This window comes from Ooceraea biroi, chromosome 4, assembly GCF_003672135.1.
Source record: "Ooceraea biroi isolate clonal line C1 chromosome 4, Obir_v5.4, whole genome shotgun sequence".
Taxonomy (NCBI): Eukaryota; Metazoa; Arthropoda; class Insecta; order Hymenoptera; family Formicidae; genus Ooceraea; species Ooceraea biroi.
The window spans coordinates 17440807-17459707 of record NC_039509.1 but is presented as its reverse complement, the minus strand read 5'-3'; the positions used below and the strand labels follow the sequence as shown (position 1 = coordinate 17459707).

The 18901-nt window shown below is 41.9% G+C and overlaps 5 protein-coding genes, 2 long non-coding RNA genes and 1 other non-coding gene across 10 annotated transcripts in view; 4 read left to right on the top strand and 4 right to left on the bottom strand.

Annotated features, from left to right (window-relative positions):
- The window catches only part of LOC105282333, a 40138-nt gene extending 38408 nt beyond the window's left edge, over window positions 1-1730 (bottom strand). For 2 of the 3 annotated variants that reach the window (XR_003406424.1, XR_003406425.1), the window contains exon 1: window positions 249-1730. This is a non-coding gene — a long non-coding RNA (uncharacterized LOC105282333). The remainder of the gene's footprint in view (window positions 1-248) is intronic. The other variant, XR_003406426.1, reaches the window with a different exon arrangement.
- Trnai-uau lies at window positions 1315-1406 on the top strand. The gene is given in 2 exon segments: window positions 1315-1352; window positions 1371-1406. It is a non-coding gene; the product is annotated as a tRNA-Ile (tRNA).
- Window positions 1731-2382: 652 nt separating the features above from the next.
- On the top strand, window positions 2383-4901 carry LOC109610649. The gene is made up of 4 exons (XM_020033010.2): window positions 2383-3047; window positions 3348-3647; window positions 3742-3923; window positions 4290-4901. The coding sequence occupies exons 1-4, from the start codon at window positions 2680-2682 to the stop codon at window positions 4787-4789; spliced, it is 1350 nt and encodes a 449-aa protein (XP_019888569.2). The 5' UTR covers window positions 2383-2679; the 3' UTR covers window positions 4790-4901.
- A 31-nt stretch (window positions 4902-4932) lies between these two features.
- On the bottom strand, window positions 4933-6164 carry LOC105282373. Its single transcript, XM_026969392.1, has 3 exons — window positions 5855-6164; window positions 5405-5782; window positions 4933-5261 (listed from the first exon to the last, which is right to left on the bottom strand). Exons 1-3 carry the CDS (start codon window positions 6126-6128, stop codon window positions 5029-5031), a joined length of 885 nt encoding a protein of 294 aa, XP_026825193.1. The 5' UTR covers window positions 6129-6164; the 3' UTR covers window positions 4933-5028.
- An 8-nt stretch (window positions 6165-6172) lies between these two features.
- Window positions 6173-7760, top strand: LOC113561871 (IQ domain-containing protein K-like). The gene is made up of 3 exons (XM_026969393.1): window positions 6173-7198; window positions 7293-7429; window positions 7509-7760. Exons 1-3 carry the CDS (start codon window positions 6977-6979, stop codon window positions 7648-7650), a joined length of 501 nt encoding a protein of 166 aa, XP_026825194.1. The 5' UTR covers window positions 6173-6976; the 3' UTR covers window positions 7651-7760.
- Window positions 7761-7833: 73 nt separating this feature from the next.
- LOC105287417 (28S ribosomal protein S34, mitochondrial) lies at window positions 7834-8858 on the bottom strand. The gene is made up of 3 exons (XM_011352962.2): window positions 8784-8858; window positions 8424-8722; window positions 7834-8330 (listed from the first exon to the last, which is right to left on the bottom strand). Exons 2-3 carry the CDS (start codon window positions 8607-8609, stop codon window positions 7929-7931), a joined length of 588 nt encoding a protein of 195 aa, XP_011351264.2. The 5' UTR covers window positions 8610-8722; window positions 8784-8858; the 3' UTR covers window positions 7834-7928.
- Window positions 8859-8874: 16 nt separating this feature from the next.
- Window positions 8875-9800, top strand: LOC105282452. The gene is made up of 3 exons (XR_894490.2): window positions 8875-9014; window positions 9135-9195; window positions 9711-9800. It is a non-coding gene; the product is annotated as an uncharacterized LOC105282452 (long non-coding RNA).
- LOC105282443 lies at window positions 9190-15371 on the bottom strand. Its single transcript, XM_026969390.1, has 7 exons — window positions 14985-15371; window positions 14667-14837; window positions 13301-14461; window positions 11891-12679; window positions 11449-11614; window positions 10579-10936; window positions 9190-10064 (listed from the first exon to the last, which is right to left on the bottom strand). The coding sequence occupies exons 1-7, from the start codon at window positions 15255-15257 to the stop codon at window positions 9707-9709; spliced, it is 3276 nt and encodes a 1091-aa protein (XP_026825191.1). The 5' UTR covers window positions 15258-15371; the 3' UTR covers window positions 9190-9706.
- Between the last annotated feature and the right edge of the window lie 3530 nt (window positions 15372-18901).

Below are 18901 nucleotides of genomic sequence, written 5' to 3'. Positions count from 1 at the left end.
GTCAAACAAGTATAATAATTTAATCGAGAAAAGTTATCAATATCTAGTCATCAATATTTTGCTGCATCCTCAGTTACAATTATAATATACATCATGAATATTTCTGCAAGTACCGTCCGCTTTGCGCTACAAGTGCTTACAAACATTTTCCATTCCTTTTCTTCTTCCAAATAAAAAAAGGATAGGAAGTATTGTGAAACATATAGCGGTAAGTACATAAGAAATATATAGCGGTAAGTAGACCGTACCTTGCATCCTTCAAATCGATTGAAATAGGCGTCATGTTTATTGATTAGCAACATTTGCTATGCTTCGCTTTTAGTATACCCAATACACTCACGCTTTTGCCACACTTGACGAAATGAGCGTTCGAAAGGAACGTTAATAATGTCGTAGTAATGTCATGCGTGGCCTCTGCGAGCGCTCACAAAACCAACCCCACAAAACGAATGACACAAGTGACACTTATCAGCGCGAAAGCGTGCGATCCAACGCGGTCTTAGTTTACACTTTTACACTGTTCATGCATAAATGTAGAAATAGATTATTACTGGGTGCAATGTGGAGCAATGTGGAGTGACGTGGTGTAAGTACCGATACTGCCCCAGTACGAAGCTCACACGGCGACGCACTGAAAGCAACTCGCAATCCCGAGTCTCGCCTTTGCAAAAGTGGTGGAGGGGAGGGGACGATCTTGCGCCATCTGGGCAACCTTTGCGCGTGAACACCTAAAATAAGTTACCGACCAAATTCGATAATACAGATTAGAGTTCACTTATTCACACATGATATTTATTACTGTATTCTCTTTCGCCGGTATTCATAGTCGAATTTTATATTTAAGGACCGTCTTGAGTGTATCTTTAGATGTACTTTACAGTCAATGAAATGATCTATATAGCATCTGCAGATAAACTTAAGACGGACTTAAATATAAGAGCCGACTATGAATAGCGGTCTTTGTATTCAAAATCGCTAATATTTCAGTCTTGGGGTCAACTAGGGTCAAGCGCATGATGCACCGTCTTGAAACAGAACTTTAAAATTAAAAAGGCGAATAAAAATCTTCGAACACACACACACACACACACACACACACACACACACACATATAATACCGTCTATATATATAGACGACATATTTCACGAGGTAGAATCAAGATATAATTTTTCTCTAGACCGATATATGTAAAATTATAAATTCGAATCGATCTGCTGTGCCAAGATCGACGATTCATAAAATTAAAGAAAGATACTTTCGATATTATTAATACCAGGCTTCAAGAGTCAGTTGGAGTGGCCTTATTCCCAACAGCTCCAGTGGCGCAATTGGTTAGCGCACGGTACTTATATGACAGTGTTCGTGAGCAATGCCGGGGTTGTGAGTTCGAGCCTCACCTGGAGCATTTTTTTTTCTTCATGCTGTGTTGAATTAATTGACTTGCGAAGATTGATGTAATCGTTTCGTGAAATTCGTAAAAAGATATAAAAGAATTTCGTACTGCCTCGCATTTCGATCATTTTATATTTATTAGACCAATTATTTAATTATATTTAATCTAATTAAGTATTTAATTTAATTTAATTAAATCTTTGTCAACTAATATCGCGGAATTTGCATCGGATTGTATATAATTATCTTATACACAATAACAAACTAACATCTAAAATAACGTCTAATATTATTTCCTATGTACTTTGTCTTTTAATAATGATAATAAATAATTAATTATAATTATAAGTAAAGAATTAATATAAAAATATTTTAAAAATATACTTATTTACTGAGTATGTAAAAATTTCTCTAAATTGCATAGAGAACGATTTGTTGTGGAATAATGTGCTTTCTGTTAGCTTCCCTTTTATGAGGAAATAACGGCACAATAAGAAACCTGCATAATATCAGCGATGTCGAAATGGAAATCTGGAAATGGACACCGTACGTGCGACCGTATGCGAGTCACAAAGAGCCGCTCTGACCCAAATTGATCGAGATATAATGGACAACGTGAGCGGGAGGCGCGATATATCCCGCCGTTATCGTTATTAATGGCGGTCGCGTTAAAATCGAGGATGCGAATGATGTTTTATGCTAAGTACTCGATCGTCAGCCAAATCACGAAACGGGGACCTATCAAATCGACGGCGGTCGCCGGTGTTTGTTCGCCGGGCGCGACAACAATCATCGGGGTCCGGTTCTGTAAAGATGTGCGCTTTAAAAGCACTTTAAAAGTCCATCCGCGGGTTCGCCAATCATCAGTTCCGTCCCGCTATTCGGATCGAGAATGTCTCCGTCATATTACGATCGGCAGTGCAAGACGTGGTCGACGCGGGTGATCCTCTCGAGAATTTTTTCGAATTATCTGTCGTTTTGCTGTTTTTAATTAAAAACCAAATTTCTCAGTTATTGTTTTAAATATCGTATCAATCTCACGCGATTTGAATTAAACTTTACGTCACGCTGAACTTGCTACTTAACGTTTCTTCGCCTCTCACACGCTGGCAATCCATCCCGATGAATACCTAGATAATACTCATTAAACTAATTGAATATTGCAGATATACCGATGGCTTCTCTTCGTTAGTATAACATCCCCGGGGAAGCTTGCGAACGGATTAAACTTAAACTCCCAGGATGCGGTCTTCGTTAATTTCCATCGCAGGTACAACGTCTCGAAGATGGCGATGTTCCGCAACAACGGTTATCTACCTCCGGCGGAGGTTCCGGATTTCTCACTACCAGAAGTGATCGATAATAGAGCGCGTAATGTGATAGCGAACGAAACCGGCAGCTACTCGAACGCGCTGTACATCCCCGAACGAGATTCCTTGCGGGCTCTCACGCGCAAAGGTTCGCAGGACACGAGGAATCCGGGGCAGACGCCTCAGCATCCTCGTCGACCCACCAGCCCGCTGCAAGGTAAACACCCTCGACGACCCGCAACGTTGCCTCCTCCTCTTGCCGAAACACCGACGTCGTCCTTCGTAAATCGCATCAGCGTCGAGGAGATGTCCTGTCAGAACTCGGGAGACGAATTGTTCTTCAGGTAACGAAATTCGAGGAAACTCTGGTACAGTTTAGCTCTCGATTCCACGCAAGTTACGTCGCAAGTCGCATGTTTCTTTAATTCTTTAAAATAAAATAAGCATTCTCATTTTTTCCCGATAGAACAGAAGATAGAATAAAGAGAGATAAGGCGGTGAATAAAACAGACTTTTCGATTTCGAGTTTAATACATTTTTGCTGCCTATATACATACGGTATCTTATATTTTTGCTTGTATCAAGAGAAATCATAACATAAGATACTACTTTATTTTATTATGTGCTGCAATTCGCTGTTAAAGAGCGTCCATTAAAGTACCGAGGCTGTTGCACCCGCCAGTAGTTGACCACGCGATGAATGAAGTATGCCAAGCGATAGCAGCCGGGGACTCCTATCGCATTAATTTTGAAGGGGATCAAGTCTGGGATTGCGGGGTCGTTGATTGTTCCGCGGACGGTAACCAATCGTACTGCCTCGACCTAAGATTTCCCACGATATCCGGTCTGCGATTGAGGGACGATTATAGGGTGACACTGCGCTGTAAGACCCAGGACAGGATCGCGTATCACACACGGCGGATCAGCGTGAAAACTTTGGAAGCGTAAGACATTTACGCCATTTATCTTCGCGAAGGTGGCAAAAATAAGCTTGCGTCTTGGCGGTAATCGGGCTATTCAGTCGTACGCTTTCCGCAGGAAGGCGAGAAGCATCCCGAGCGTGCTAAATGGTGGCTTCAAGAATACTCTGGACGTAGACGTGGGATTGTTCCGGAAGACTTACGGCTCGGAAAACATTTTCGACACAAGGATACAATCGGGCGGCACCGTCGTTCTCGGCGAGGAAATTTTGTTGCGCGTGTTAGTCAACGGCGACGACGGTAAGAAAGAACATCGGCATCGAACGGTACTCTGATAGTACCGTACATATTTTATCCCTTTAGTAAGATGAATGGTATTTCCCGAACTCCAACAGCGACTTTACTCCAACTTGTAGTTTTCTAAAGGAAATATGAAAATACGTAAAAGTTGGAGAATTATATTAAATTGATGGAATATAATTAATATACTAACTAATATAATGCAAATAAGAATTATGGTTAGTCAAATATACGCGGAAATTAAAATTACAGACTTAAGATCATTAAATAATAACGTAATTAAAATTAAAATAAAATCAATAGAAATATGAGCAAGAATTATTTCCCGCTTATACAACTTCGCAACTTCCATTTTTACTCCTGAAGGCTGGCGACATTCGAGGATTGGCGAAGTGACGATGCATTACGTGGAGGAGAGACAGCAACAAAGGATCATCAATAGCTTGTGGATCCTTGACAAGAATGGCTGCTTGAATTCGGACGTGCGCGAGATTTGTCCTCGAGAGCAATACACAGCATCACCGCTCGAGAGCTACCTGATCTTCCAGGCGTTCATGTTCGAGGGGATGAAAGAGACCGACGAGATCTTCCTCACTGTGAAGGCAACCGCGTGTCTGGCGCCCGCGGATTGCGTTCCGGATTGTCCAGCCGGTCATGTTAGACGCGCCAGAAGTGTTTCGAATCGAAACAACACGGTCGAGTGGCAGAACGACGTAGTCCTTCGAGTGATCTTCCCGAAATACGAATTACACGATTTACAGAATCATTATTTAGCGATTCTATTACCGCTAGTTACGATTTCCGCACTAATCGCGTTAATGTGGATCCTCAAGATTTCACTTCGCCAAAGACCAGCAAAATCTTAAATAATCTTATCACTATTGTCTACGATTGGGTGTATATAAAATTTCGAACTGTATAAAGTGTCGAATAAAAATGTGACGACTGCTGTTAATGATGACGTCACGCTACTAATGATACCTCGTTTACTTTTATATAATTTCTATAATTTTGTGAGAGCGTTTTGATGGCATTTTTATCTCAATCTCATTAATATATGATCTTATGAAGTAATATGGTGTACATAATAATTGTATGCTTGGTATTACGAGACGCGGCTTGGCATTTCCCAAGCATCCAATTCTGAGCACAGCTTCAGTCCTATTGCGAACAACGTGAGAGACGCGAATATGCTCCTCACGAACGGATCTCTGCCCAGACTGTACACCATGCAAGCCAGAGAGCACGTGCACACGTCCTCGAAATAACTGAAACCTTTCGTCAGATAATAATGATCTACGACCCTCTGCCGTTCCTTCAATTTGCGTATAATGCGTTCTGCAATAAGAAAAAAGAGTTTTGATTTGTAAGATGCAGAATGACGTATACATGGTATATGTAGGTTTCCAGCAAGGAAAGATCAATACTTCGGGAGACGAACAGTATTGACGTTTCCTCCTGAAAATAAGCTAACTGCTCGCCTTTCTGCTCTTTCACTAAAGGACACGTCTCGTCGCAAGCATCTTTCACGACTCCAGGCGCGCGTTTACTCGGAACAACACGTTCCGCCCTCGGCGAGATTACGAGCTCTTCTCTAGCTTCTTCTCGAGCTGGTGGTCCTTCGATCTCTCTCGCTTCTTTTGGCCTGACAGGTCTTTTGCGATCGTCCCTCTCACGCAAGACAGCCGGCTTTTTAGGAATCTTTCGCACCATTTCCGGCTCTTCAGGAATTTCTTTTGCTATTACACCAGGCAAAGATTCCTCCATTTCCTCATCGATGAATCTTTCGTAATCAGTCAGGGCTTCTTCTTCCTCTTCTTCTTCTTTTGTATCATAATCTTCTATGCGCTTCGGCTCAACTGAAATTGTTCATCAATCATTTAAAATTATTGTCAATTAAATTCTCCTTTAAGTTTCTTATTTTTAATTACAATACTCCTCTGGTCGCTCCAATGCGATCTCTGCAGGTGCCGCCTCCTGATCTACTTCGTCCTCGATAATCTCAAGTTTTTTATCCGTTACTGGAATTTCTTTTGCCGGTTCCATTTTTTCAGGGAATATCTCTTCTTCAACCAAATCAATTTTCTTTATATCACGGTCTGCTATTTTTTCTATTGGAGTAACAGGTTGTTCCTCGATGCTTATGGGTTCTCGAGTTAACTCTACGTCTTCAACCAAGTCGATTTTCTCATCATGATCTGCCATCTCTTCTCGAATGACTGCGAGTTCTTGGATTGGCTCTTTTTCTTTATCTAAATCAACTTTTTCAACTTCGCGTTCCGTTATCTCTTCTGTCAGAACGGTAGGTTGTTCTGCAACAATTGTGGGTTCTTGTATCAATTCTCTTTCTTCAATCAAATCAACTTCTTTAACGTCATGGTCTATTGTTATCTCTTTTATCGGTTCCTCGATAATTGTGGGTTCTTCCTTCTTGATCAAATCAATTTTCTCAAAATCGCGATCCGTTATCTCTTCTGTCGGGACGACAGGTTGTTCCTCGATGATCGCGAGTTCCTCCACAATTCTTTTTTCTTGAATGGGTTTCGCTTCGACGACATCTTCCACTTCTCTGAATGATACGTCCGTCTCGATTTTTTCATCATGATCGACCCGTACATCTGTTGTCTCAATCACCGGTTCCGGTTCGTCTCGCACATCTCTTGGAACATCCGGCGGTAGTCGGACATCCACATCTTTTTTCTTTCGCGGAAAAATCCCGTCCGCCAACCAAGGTGCCTCCGCGACTGTTTCGTAAGAACGAGGAAGTACTTACACAAATGAAACCTACTGATAACATTTTGGGTCCAAGCTAGAGTACGGACTAACATACGTGCAGCACGGAGCTGTTCTCTCACTTTAGGACAAGTTGGAGGACAACGATTTTTTACAGGCTCACTGGACATTTAGAAGTTACATATGACGCTCTTTGCTTTGGAGTAATATCTCTATAGATTACATATTTGTACGTGAACGTGCATCCTCACAATCTCATAAAGTTAAGCAAACGTGACATACGTTTTAATATTATTGCCTCTATTTTCTATTTTTGTTGCATGTTAAGGCTAAATTTTGGCATTACAAGTGCGATAGTTTGTATATTGAACTGCGTCTATATTCGCTCTATAGATTCGTCAAAGCCTTCGCACGCCGACAAAACGATGAATTTAACGCGCGAAAATGTCCTAGATTACTTGAATAACAGCTTATTCCCGACTTTATTAAGCGCAATGGAAGAAATGTTGCTCGAAGCCGATCATCGAAATGTCACGAAGGAAGTATGATTATCATTTTATAATTTTTCGAGCAATTTTTTTTTTAATACAGTTTCTGCGCAAAAGATTATCGTAAAAAAAGGAATGCGCCTTATAGACGCACAAGTGCTCCTTCAATGGTTTGGATTACCTCGCGGAGATCCTCTGGAACCGAAATCCACGTTACCCGAACAGATCGTGTGTCTGGCTGAACGTGTTTAACATACCGCAGTTTAAACTATGGTTAAAATCGCAGTAAGAGGAAAGCTCGTTTCTCTCTTCCTATTGCTCGTTTTTTACCAATTATTTTATCATTTCCGTTACTCTCTTCCAGTCCTAGACCAATTTATCCGAAATCGTGGCTGTGGACCAGAGAGGAGGCCACGTTACGCATACAGAGATACGTTCGAGGTTGGCTCGTCAGAAAAAGAGCGGATGTTCAGGAAATGCGCCAGTTTTGGAAGGTATCAATGTGATTACACGAGAAATTAAAGCGCTATGGCCACGTGTTACATTTATCGTAGGTCATGCGTGCAGAGAAAGTGAACATTTCTACTTCCGAAGTCGATCAATACGTCCAATAAAATAGAATGCTAAAAGCTAGATCGTTGTTCTGTCAAATTTCTTCTTATATATAATTAATATTATTAATTTATAATATTCTCCTTAATTAATTTATTGCGCCTTGCTGTTCAGGAGTAATTTACATATAAAACAGTTTTGTTCACTAACCATCGGCTTTAAATACATCATCTCATGTAGGTGTAGGATCCTCCGGTTTTGGGAATAAGTTACTGGATTCACTGACACTAAAGTTCAGTTTTACCGTTGGAGTTTCACCCTCCTCGGCCACTCTATAATTCTTCATGTTTTTCTTGTTATATTGAAGAGTCATCTGCGGCTTATCGACCACTGCTTCGCCCTTTGCCTTCATCTGCTGCATTATAAGCTCTGCAAATAACGGTGGGAAGTCCGTAGTCCTGGGTAGAATCCTCTTCTCCGGCAGCTTCGCGTTGGACTCGGTGTATAGGTGCTCCTTGTCCTTCGGTATCAACATGTAATCTGCCTTGTAAGACGCGCTGTCTATCTGTATCGGTTTCGGATCCTTCATGCCACGAAACACTCTCTCGGCCAGCACCATCACCTTGCGATCCGACTGAAAGAAAAGGAGACGCGACAAGGTGATCAGAACGCGCATATGCAATGGAAGAAAAGATTGTTACAGCTGACACTGTCACACTGTACTTACATAAGCCTCTGTCGGTGGCGGCAACGCCGCGACTTTTAGTATTCTCAGGTAAGAGGGTTCGGGATAGCGTTGAAAACGACTCCTTATCACAATTCTACCGACACCGTAGTTCTTCAAATTTCCCAGGATCTCCCATAAGGGCTTTCCCAAGAAGTCGTTCGTACGACCGATGAATTTGATGGGCATTGCGTACGACTAAACCGGTGAACCAGTCGCAACTTGTTGCCGTTAGTAATCCTGTGCCACTCGTAACGATTAACGTTGCGCGACCATTTAGTTTCTTCTTTGTTTTCTTAATTCTGAAATACAATATTATTAGCTATTTCATGAAAATATCACTCATTACGATCAAATATCTACCTTTCAAGAGGGGTTATGTGAGAACATGTTCACGTTATATATACATGCATATGTAATTAAGTCTAAACAAGCACTACAGATGGCGGTGATAGTATCAGAGTTACCTTCGGAGCACTTCGGACCTTCCCGGCTGTCACCGGCAGCTTCGGGATTCCATCTTTACCGATTCGAATTTTAGTGTTATAACGACGAAAGTAACATCCATAACTGTGATATTGAAAAAAGGAAAAAGTAAGTAAATAGTTCGTTAAATCATAAAAATATTGTGCGATATGACAACTCTTAATATAATCGATTATATATTATAATCAATTATTTATCATACATGGAAAAATTCGAAATTGTTGACAGACCAAATCTACTTGTCGAGTGTAAGGGAGTCGCTGCAAGATGAAGGAGTCAGTTGTAAAGTGTAAGTACGTAAGTCATTTATTACACTGATAAATATACAAGCCGTTGCAAAGAAAATGCATTACTGGACGATCCGAACGCTCGAATCATGTTTCGCGAATTGAGAATGTACGTATTATCAGTCAGTGCCGCGCGAACGGGCTGTGCGAGATCGCGCAACCTGGCACGCAACGTGATCTAGAAACCTACGTGCTATGTACAATAAGTTAGGCGTTTAAATAAAGAAGGATGATCTCTATCCTAAGAGAACAAGGACGAATTATGTCCGAATAACGACCAAATAAATATCTCTTGTAAGATGGTCGCCCTAAATGAATGAAACTAAACGATATTTTAGTATAAATATGCATACATAAATATGTACGACGTTTTACAATCGAAACATCCTGAGTTATCACTTCCTTCAATTTTACACGTCGAATGATAATTTTCTTGACAATTAAGATTCCGCTAGATTTTTTCCGGACGTTGAGAAGTACGCCTGATTAACGCTCGAACCAATTGTTGCCTGATTAGTAGTCCACAATCTGGCGAATCCAGTCAAGGTAATGGGAAACGCGAGCGTAGACGCCAGGCACGCCAACCTGGCCACAGCCGATACCCCAGGAGACAACGCCGGTTACTTGCCAGTGGCCATGACGCTCACAGACCATCGGGCCACCACCGTCACCCTTGCAGGCGTCTTTGCCCTCTTCACCACCGGCGCAGACGAAGCCAGGGTGTAAGTTGAAGCTGGGTCCTAGGCGCGTTCGCCTCATCTGCTGCTCGCACACGTGATTGCTGACGATAGGTACGTCCACTTCTTTCAGTATGTTCTGGTATTTTCCATAATCCCCGAACGCATCCTTGCCCCAGCCGGTGGTCCAGCATCTGTCACATTATGACGATGGCTTATTAGATCGGAATGTAAATGCACTTACGATTAAAACAATTAAAATAGTTTGATAAAACTAAATGATAAACGATAATTACAAATTAAATATGATTCAAAAATTAGATACTTAGGATTATGACTATACGATTTTATGAATATATGAATTTGTACGGATCTTAAAATTCATAAAGATTCTCAAAATCCGTTATTCATAACATTTTAATAGTTATATCTAGTCTGTCGATACAGAGTATCGATTTATCGAGGTATATTTTACAGATATGTATTCCGACGAATATTTTCTAGTCCAAACACTCGTCTATAACGTTTTTCGTTACTTTATTGCGACAAAATGGTGTATTTTATAAATTGTGTGATATTGTAAATAATTTTCTCGAATAACTCCAGAAAATTGAAGCTTAATTATTTTGTGCTTTTAATTTACGATAGTAATAGTTTTTAAAATATTCGCAACTCGTTGCTTTATTTTATAAAGTATAAAGAACTCACCTTGCTCCGGTGAAGTCGTCATGCTTGTCCGGTAGACAGGCGGGACTTATGTGAGGGTTCTTTCCGAAATCAACATCATGGTCCAACTTCAGAATAGCGATGTCGTTGGCGAGGGTGCCGGCGTAGAATTCAGGATGCACGAACACACTGACAATGTCGCGTTCTATGTAGGGATAAAATTCGACGTCGTGGTTCACGTCCCACTCGCCCAATCGTGCGCGGAGGTCACGACCGGCATGAGTTTTTACGCAGTGAGCAGCGGTGATGATGTGACGCGACGAGATCAAAGTGCCTCCGCAAACGTAGACGCTTTCGGTAGGGTCCTTCTTCAGGATAGCCACTTGCCATGGGTATTCTCCTGTGTGTGTGTGTGTGTGAATTTTGGAAAAATTTAATATTATACTAAACTATTGCTCTTACTACTTTATATAATAATATTGAATTTAATATTTCTGTATATTCCAATATATAATAATAATATTGTTATATTAACTTCAATATTTAAAATTGATACATATACAAACTTGAGCTATTTGAGAAATTAATGATATTGAAATACTTAAAATTTAATGATATTAAATCTTTGGTAACAAAATTGAGAATAAAATTGAATTAGACTATTAATAATATTTGATTGAATCATTGATATATTGTGTATTAGGCTCAGCGTTGTGTAACAACGTTAACTAAAGTATATTCTTTTTTTGTTAAAATCACGAAAGATGTTTAATATTTATTCCACCTGAATATTTCAAACTTAAGCATATTCCAAAATCTTTTTCACTTAAAATAACATCTTTCGCTTAAATTGACTAGACAGTAGGCTTCTTTTCTACAAATGCTACCTATTTCGTAAACTGCATCGCATACCGAATTCAGAGTCTCCGTCGACGTAGACCGGCGTCTTGATACGACCATTGATGCCCTGCGTATTCCTAACTCCACATTGGCCTGGTCGCGGACGTGCCCCTATTATGTGCGATCTTCGACAGCAAACGTGATGCGAACCGCAAACCGGTGGACGTCCGTATCGTCTCTGCGGATAGAAACAAACCGGTTATACATAGATCGATCTACACTGTGACGAGTTTCACAGTGGAGGTTCTACTTATCGCCCTCGAATTTTATCTGTAATAAACTTCGATGTCACCACTCAGTTTGACAGTCTCGGTTCGTAAGTTCGCAGGGTCGGTATCACCGTGGGTCGTTCTCTGTCGTCCGCCGATAGCCTGCTTAGTTACAGCAGTTGTACGACCTATCACAACGATTAAGTCCGTTCGGCAGAACGAGCAGACCGACCAGTCGTCCTTACCTCCGTCGTTTCATTAAACGCCGCCGTGTCACGTTTCTTTCTGTCCGCGAAGGTAATCCTCCCACTCGTCTGTCGTGCACCCTCGCCAGTTGGTCTCTGCGACGAATCATTCTTAGCACCCGTGGATTGTCCGCTGTCTTTTGTCGACGCGGTTCTCCCGCGAGCGCTCCTGTAGTAGCCATCCGCGTAATCCGCGTCCGAATAATCGTAGTCGTCGTAATCGTCATTATTATCGTCTCTGTAATATCCGCCGGGGTAGTATTCGCCGTGATGCTGAGGTTTGTGGTAGGTCGGATAGTGCTCGGGATGATGCACGTGTTGCGGATGATACGGGGGTCGCGAAGGATAATGATAGATCGGTTTCTCGTGGTGGGTGGGATAATGAGGCGCGTAAACACCGTGTCCGCCGTATCCCCCATAATGCCCGCCATATCCCCCGTAATGCCCGCCGTACAGACCGTACTTCTTATAAGCTAGCAAGTGACCCAGCTTGTGAATGAGTCCCGGATTGGGCGTTACGTGCAAGTTTACATATGGCTTGACGATCTTCTCGCCATACTCGTCTTTGGTAACTTGCACCGCCACGAGTGGATTCACGGACACCGGACCCAGGTTTATTCCCTGTCCACCGACCAGCCCGTAGCCCGGAGCGTACCCCGGGACCCCTAGGGGATAACCAGGGTGAGGCGCGATCGGACCACCGGTCTGCGGTAGGCCGAAACTGACGCCCCAAGTCGGCTTCACGTTCAGTTTCGAGGTGTCCAGATTGCCGGTTGGTATCGTCAGTCTCTGGAACGAGAGAGTCGAACAAATTCACGTAGCACTGTGCTCTCTCCCTTTCTCCCTTGCTTTTTTTGCGATAGGATTAGCACGTCGATTATAGATAGACGACTCTCTCTCCCTTTCCCTCTCAATCGCTTTTCCCCTCTCGCCCGCTCACTTTGTTAGAAGCGTTCGTTCGACCCAGATCGCACGTCAATTGCAATCGCACGTCATTCTCCCGACGGACGATGGTTCTGGCGTCATCTGCTAGATTGGTGGCTTCTATAAATCTATCGTCTCGACCACGGACGTCTAATTGCGCGGTTGCATCTAGGACGAACCGACTGATTGAGGGTCAAACTGAGCGATATGTTAAAACAATGACACGATTATCTAGTATGAGTAGCGTACGTTCTACATCTTTGATGATTTGATCGATGAATCGAGCTTCCGATGTGGTATCAATTTGAGTGTCTCTTTACGTTAACTACAGTGAGACAATGCTTAATTAATTCATGTACTGACATTATTCTAACTTGAACAAAGTTGAAGATTAATTAATAATTTATATCTCCTCAAGTATCGATCGCCACATCGTCCGCCCAAAGCTTGCAAGAAAAGCGAGAGAGACAGTCCGAATCAACTTACTTCCTGTATTTCTTGCTTGTCGTCCTTTCTGGTAACGTGCTTAACGTCTCTGCGGTTCCGCTTCGTAACTTCGGCGGCTGCTTCCTCCGTCTGCTCGTTTTTCGCCTGTTCGATTTGCTCGGTCTCGTTTACTCCCTTGGGTACCCTCACCACACTCATGGTACCGTTCCCGTCGGTGATCACCACCTCGACAGTCTCGGCTTCGATGTCTTTGCCGAGATTGCGCGGATCAATCGCAAGGTAAAGGTCATCTTTGCGGCCTACATGGTTGATCGTGGCGCACTGATCGTAAGGCACGCACACGCAATCTTCGTATGACGTAGAGGCTCCGAAGTTACTGTCGGCGCCGTTGTTTAACTGTTGATAATCCTTGTCGAAGCCGCCATTACTCAAAAATTGATTATTGCCACCAAACTGTGCTTGTCCAGCACCGAACTGGGTTTGTCCAGTACCGAACTGGGTTTGCCCGGCACCGAACTGTTTGCCGTTTGGCTTCTCGTAGACGGGATAACGATCGGCATAGCCTTTCGAGGATGAGAAGGAGACTGACGGGACATTGTTGGACGTAGGCGTTTTAATCTTGAATGCCTTCTTGTAGTCTTCGAAGTCGTTGTACGCGGCGCCGTAAGTACCACCGTTTCCATAACCGTAATTGCCGAACCCGCCGCTACCACCGAGCGTTGGAGATGGGATTACAACGGGGCTCTGTGCAACACCGGCGGTCCCGACAGCGTCTCCGTGATGATAATGATGATGAACATGCTGCTGAACGGCCGAGCCACCTGGTTGATGCAGAATCACCTGTTTCTTGTCAATGAACTTGTCTTCGAAATCAGGTTCGATATCGATTGCTTGCTCGTAAATTGGTTTCGAGATGAATGGGGGGCCGGGTTTCTTGAATCCGGGATAAGGCCCGACAAAGCTGGGCGGGGGTCTGCCAAACGTCGATCCAGATCCAGGGAAAACGTTGGGTCCCAATGGGGAACCGAAGCTCGGTGGCAATGGCACGGGTTTTGCTGGTCCGTAAGGCCGTTTCACAGGTACGGCCGGTAATGGACGGCCCACTGGCTTGATTGTCACCGGTTGAGCGTAAATGACGTCGTGCGGATGAATGTCGTGATGCGGAGGATAGTAAGGACGTCGCCCCTCTACTTCCTCGCACTATAAAAGAATTAATATGTTATTACAAATAATTCACATCATCCTAAAAAAAGTCGCGATATCGTGCAAATCGTAATTTTTCGGAGTTGCAGTTTGCATTTAAAGATCCATAAGAACATTATTTTTCAATTAAATTGAAAATGGAGAATACTCTTCGTTATATTTATATTTATATTAATTATATTTATAAACTGATCGCACTTACGTTCATTAAGCCGAGAGAGCAAAGTTTATCCTTGATGTAAGTACGCGCAATGGTATCGTTACCAAGCTGAAGAGCATTCTTTACATCAGGATCGGAGTAGATCTCGTCGTAACCCTCGAGATTGCGGCCTTGGCGATTAGATACGAGAATATTGTCAATTACAGACTCGATCTGCAATTTTAAGAATAATATACTTTTTAGATATTGATGCTATTTCCTCATTAAAACTATATATAAAACTTTGATTTGTCGATTCTGACATTTGATTCTGACTCTTTAATTGCGTTTAATACTAAGATTTTATAACGATTCCCTCACCGACTGCTGATTAAGAACGCCAGCGACCCCGCTGGCACCCGATTGTATGTTCGCATTGTATATCGGCGATTGTTGTGACTGCTGCGTGTCAGATGCTTCGAATGTAACGGGATTATATTTCTCTTGTTCCCCGCTCGAGGCTTGGACTGAGTCTTGGTTTCTCCATGGCTTCCATTGTTGCTGCGGGGAGTCACTCGGCGTCTCGTATACTTGAGTACCAAGTGCTTGTCTCGCTATTGCCAAGCAAGCTACCAGGATGAACTGCGTCTTCATCCTGCAATAAAGGGTAAAGAGAGCTCAGTTTCAAGATCCACTTAATTTAGCGCGATCAAGAGTTATTTGAATAGCAATGTAATAGTTCAGTAAATTTTAACGCGATTGTTTCACATTCCGTTTTATCTCTCGTTATCGTTTAATTTAGTTACTTTGCCAAGAGTTTTACGCGGCCCCTGGTGATTTTCTACTCCCCAATTGCGCCAAGGATCTCTCGGTCTCAGCAATTTCTCCGCGAGCGCCGACCGCGGATCCACGTGAAAGTGCATCTCACTTTTCTCCGTTCGGTTTTTATTGTTCGTAACGACCGTGGCGTAGCTATCTCGGGTCAATGTCGGGTTTTCTTGTAAAGATACTTCTCCAGACGTTGCGTATAATTATCCAGCCGGCTGGATACCGAGTCGATGCTTCCGTTCCTCCGCAAAGCAAGATTGCTCAACAACCGAGTGACATTCTTACTCGGTCACGTGTAGATACCAGTTTCCGGTAACGGGATCGGACCGTCTTGCGTGAAGAAGCAGAGGCGTGCAATTAAGCGGAGGGACCAACGAAAGCGAGAGGAAGTTGGGTGAAAGTCGTTCAGAGCCGGTTCGTCGCCGTCTCTGTGACGTCTCTCGCCCATTCCGAGAACATCTCGTATTATTATTCTTTCTAAAATCATTTTTTTGTCAACACGCAAGGAGAAAGCAATTGCGTAACGGATGCGACGTGATGCCCGCTCGGGCCGCGATAATCTGAATTTCAAATGAGACGCGGTGGTTTTCTACGCACGATCTAACGTTTCGCGATTCGCCGATTTCGCGACTAACGCGTGGACTTTTTTTTCGAAGAGAGCCGCTGTATTTGGCAAAAGTATATATAACGCGTCTTCCGTTTGCTTACCGCCTACGACAGTGAAAGTGGTTACGTGTTGTGTACGCGTCAATACTATCAATTCTTACTTTCCACTTGCCTTGACATCTCATCGAACCGCGAATCCGATATTAATACTCTTCGACGTCTGCATGTAACAAAAGTTCCACTACGTTTCAATCGTGACTCGACGCGACCAGCTTTATATTCTCTTTGATCATCTCTACAGTATGACTCGCTTTTTGCGATAAATCAGTTACCTTGAAGTAGGCCGCCAATAGAAAAACGATTGCATCGTCCTAGATCACACGACTCGTTGAAAGTTTTATGGCTACTTGAAATCTCTAGCACTTCCATTACAAGTGTCTTCATTAATTATCTTCGCTAATTTTGTGCTCTTTTGAGAATAAGATGCAAGATTGAGGAAGCACGTACGTTTGCAAGTGGCAGAAATTTTGGAAAAGGTATCGCGTACACGTTTATAAAGTTTTTTTAATTAATCATTCAAATAAAAGCAAGTAGCGACATTTCTTTGACACATATTAGTAGGTCAGATATGCTTGACACATCTGCGAATCTGAATAAGGACAAAGCAGAGGCGGTAAATAAAGAGGAGAAAGTTTTTATATTCTATAGGTAGAACGACGCGTGTAGGCGAAGTCTTTTCACTTCTAATTTCAGTAAAGCACACATATTTCATATTTTATAGAACATGTATATGTATATGTATATTCCATACATGAAATTGTGATACATGTTTCTCTAGGGAATACCGAAAAAATTTGTCAATTTGTCATAGAATATCTGCTGATCGAACAATGCACATATATATATTACATTGGCCAGCTAATCAGTCATCGATAAAATCAAAACTGCCCGCGATTGTTACTTGCTATTGTCAAACATGGTAAAACATTTTTCCCATTGGAATAGCGGGAATTTGTCCTGAATCAAACAAGTCCTCGATATTCAAGCATGAGCTTTTATGTCCATGTTTTGTATCTAGTTTCTAATCAAAAGCATATCATCGTTTTGAAAATTTGGCTGTTATATCAAAAATGTTTTTCTACGATTACTTGTATGCCGGTTATACCCTTTTGTCGTTGCATTAATTTTGCAAGTAACGGAATAATTTATAATTTTTTATTTTTATTTATGAAAGGAGTTTATTAATTTATCATTTATTAATTTACTTTTTCTTTTTTTTATCAATATACATTTCACACATTTCTCTCGAATGCTATGATACTTTTAAAACTTAATTGTTTTCATTCATCTTTCTAATTTTTTCTTACATTACTCAAAGAATTACTTTTGCAGTGACAAAATTGTCATAGTTTCTTAAGATGACTATCATAATCATTTATATTATTATTTTATCAATTAGCTAACTTTGAAAATACACACCTGATTGTTATCTTCGGATGCACTCGCGGTAAACCGATTTATTCGAACAGCTCGCGACCACGTCTTATACTTGGACTCTCGCTCTCTAGCCCAACACTTTCTCCGTGCACAACGCCGCTGTCTGTGCTTTTACCCAAGACGCTCGAATCTTATATACACGTCCCTTTCGTGGATGCTGGGCCAGCTACCGGTGGGGTACATCCATGAGTCATTCAACAGGCGGACATCCGTCTTCGTGACGCTTCTTAGCAGACGGTAAAACAAAGCGAAGCTAGAAAGAGTGTTAGTTGAGCATAGTAGCGTATGTTCGGACTGTCGTACTTATTTTTTCGTTACACCAAATACCAGAAATTGTAACGTACTCCATTTTTCCCGATTCTCTTTATGGCTACGTAGTATATTTTCATCGACCCGCAGGGTTGCAGGGTAAATATATAAATATGACGGTATTGCATACAGTGAATCTCATCCTATACTTGTTTCATATTATACTTTCTATGCTGAATAGAGAGAAAGAGCTTATAAAATATGTATTTTATCGGAAAAATATAGATATGATGGAAAGAGTACAATGAGCTCAAATGTATGAAATTTACATTGAGGCTACGAGGAAGTTTCACATGGGATAATCGATTAATCCCGAATCCAGTGAAAGAGTAAAACGAGGATATATTTTATGCGGCTTCTGTCAATACGTTTTAATATACTTACAACGTTAAATTAAAAATGTTTATTAATTCGTAATAAAAGGGGATTTGCTACCATCAGTCCGCGAAACCGTTAAACTAAATTGTAAAGGAAAATTAATATTTAATTGCTTCATACTGATTGTGCGCCGATTAATTAAATTCGAAATTCATTTAATGCATATAATAGTAAAATGTATTGCGAGCGCCAAGAGGGAAAACATAATTTTAAAATATTAAAAATATTAAATTTTGTATCGTATGTGTCGCGCTTGCGTTATTCGTTTCACACGTTCTTCGCCATTACAGAAAAAAGGCCGCAAATAAGGTTTCGATATTTTCTATGCAAATCACTTTAATCACTCCCCCGTCATTTTCTCGAAACAAAGAGGCGAACGCCAAAGGACACCCTCGGACGCAGAGAGATTTGCACGATCCTTCGTAAAATCAGTTTGCCACACTATTTCTGGAGAACGCGGGCTGGGTTTTTCCTGCGGATCCGGTGTTATGTAAGAGGTAAAAACGTTCAATATTAATGCCGTTGTCGTCCAGTACGTTAATGCGCGGTATACCTGTTAGATGAATGAAATCGCCTTACGTCATTTAGGCTTTTCGTCAATGAAATTACATAAAAGTTGCCACCTATTCGGGTCATCTCGCCGAGGTCATCTGACAAGCAAATAACAGGCATCTCGAAGA

Coding starts and splice junctions, on each gene's coding strand:
- LOC109610649 (XM_020033010.2), top strand. CDS start 2,680: ATGGCGATGTTCCGCAACAACGGTTATCTACCTCCGGCGGAGGTTCCG. Junction 3,048..3,347: donor GGAGACGAATTGTTCTTCAG/GTAACGAAATTC, acceptor TCGCTGTTAAAG/AGCGTCCATTAAAGTACCGA. Junction 3,648..3,741: donor AGCGTGAAAACTTTGGAAGC/GTAAGACATTTA, acceptor CGCTTTCCGCAG/GAAGGCGAGAAGCATCCCGA.
- LOC105282443 (XM_026969390.1), bottom strand. CDS start 15,257: ATGAAGACGCAGTTCATCCTGGTAGCTTGCTTGGCAATAGCGAGACAA. Junction 14,838..14,984: donor GCGTTCTTAATCAGCAGTCG/GTGAGGGAATCG, acceptor TTAAAATTGCAG/ATCGAGTCTGTAATTGACAA. Junction 10,065..10,578: donor GACGACTTCACCGGAGCAAG/GTGAGTTCTTTA, acceptor ATAATGTGACAG/ATGCTGGACCACCGGCTGGG.
- LOC105282373 (XM_026969392.1), bottom strand. CDS start 6,128: ATGGCAGATCATGATGAGAAAATCGACTTGGTTGAAGACGTAGAGTTA. Junction 5,783..5,854: donor GGAGCGACCAGAGGAGTATT/GTAATTAAAAAT, acceptor GAACAATTTCAG/TTGAGCCGAAGCGCATAGAA. Junction 5,262..5,404: donor TTTAGTGAAAGAGCAGAAAG/GCGAGCAGTTAG, acceptor TTCTTATTGCAG/AACGCATTATACGCAAATTG.
- LOC113561871 (XM_026969393.1), top strand. CDS start 6,977: ATGTTAAGGCTAAATTTTGGCATTACAAGTGCGATAGTTTGTATATTG. Junction 7,199..7,292: donor ATCGAAATGTCACGAAGGAA/GTATGATTATCA, acceptor TGCGCCTTATAG/ACGCACAAGTGCTCCTTCAA. Junction 7,430..7,508: donor AAACTATGGTTAAAATCGCA/GTAAGAGGAAAG, acceptor ACTCTCTTCCAG/TCCTAGACCAATTTATCCGA.
- LOC105287417 (XM_011352962.2), bottom strand. CDS start 8,609: ATGCCCATCAAATTCATCGGTCGTACGAACGACTTCTTGGGAAAGCCC. Junction 8,331..8,423: donor CGCCACCGACAGAGGCTTAT/GTAAGTACAGTG, acceptor CTTTTCTTTCAG/TCGGATCGCAAGGTGATGGT.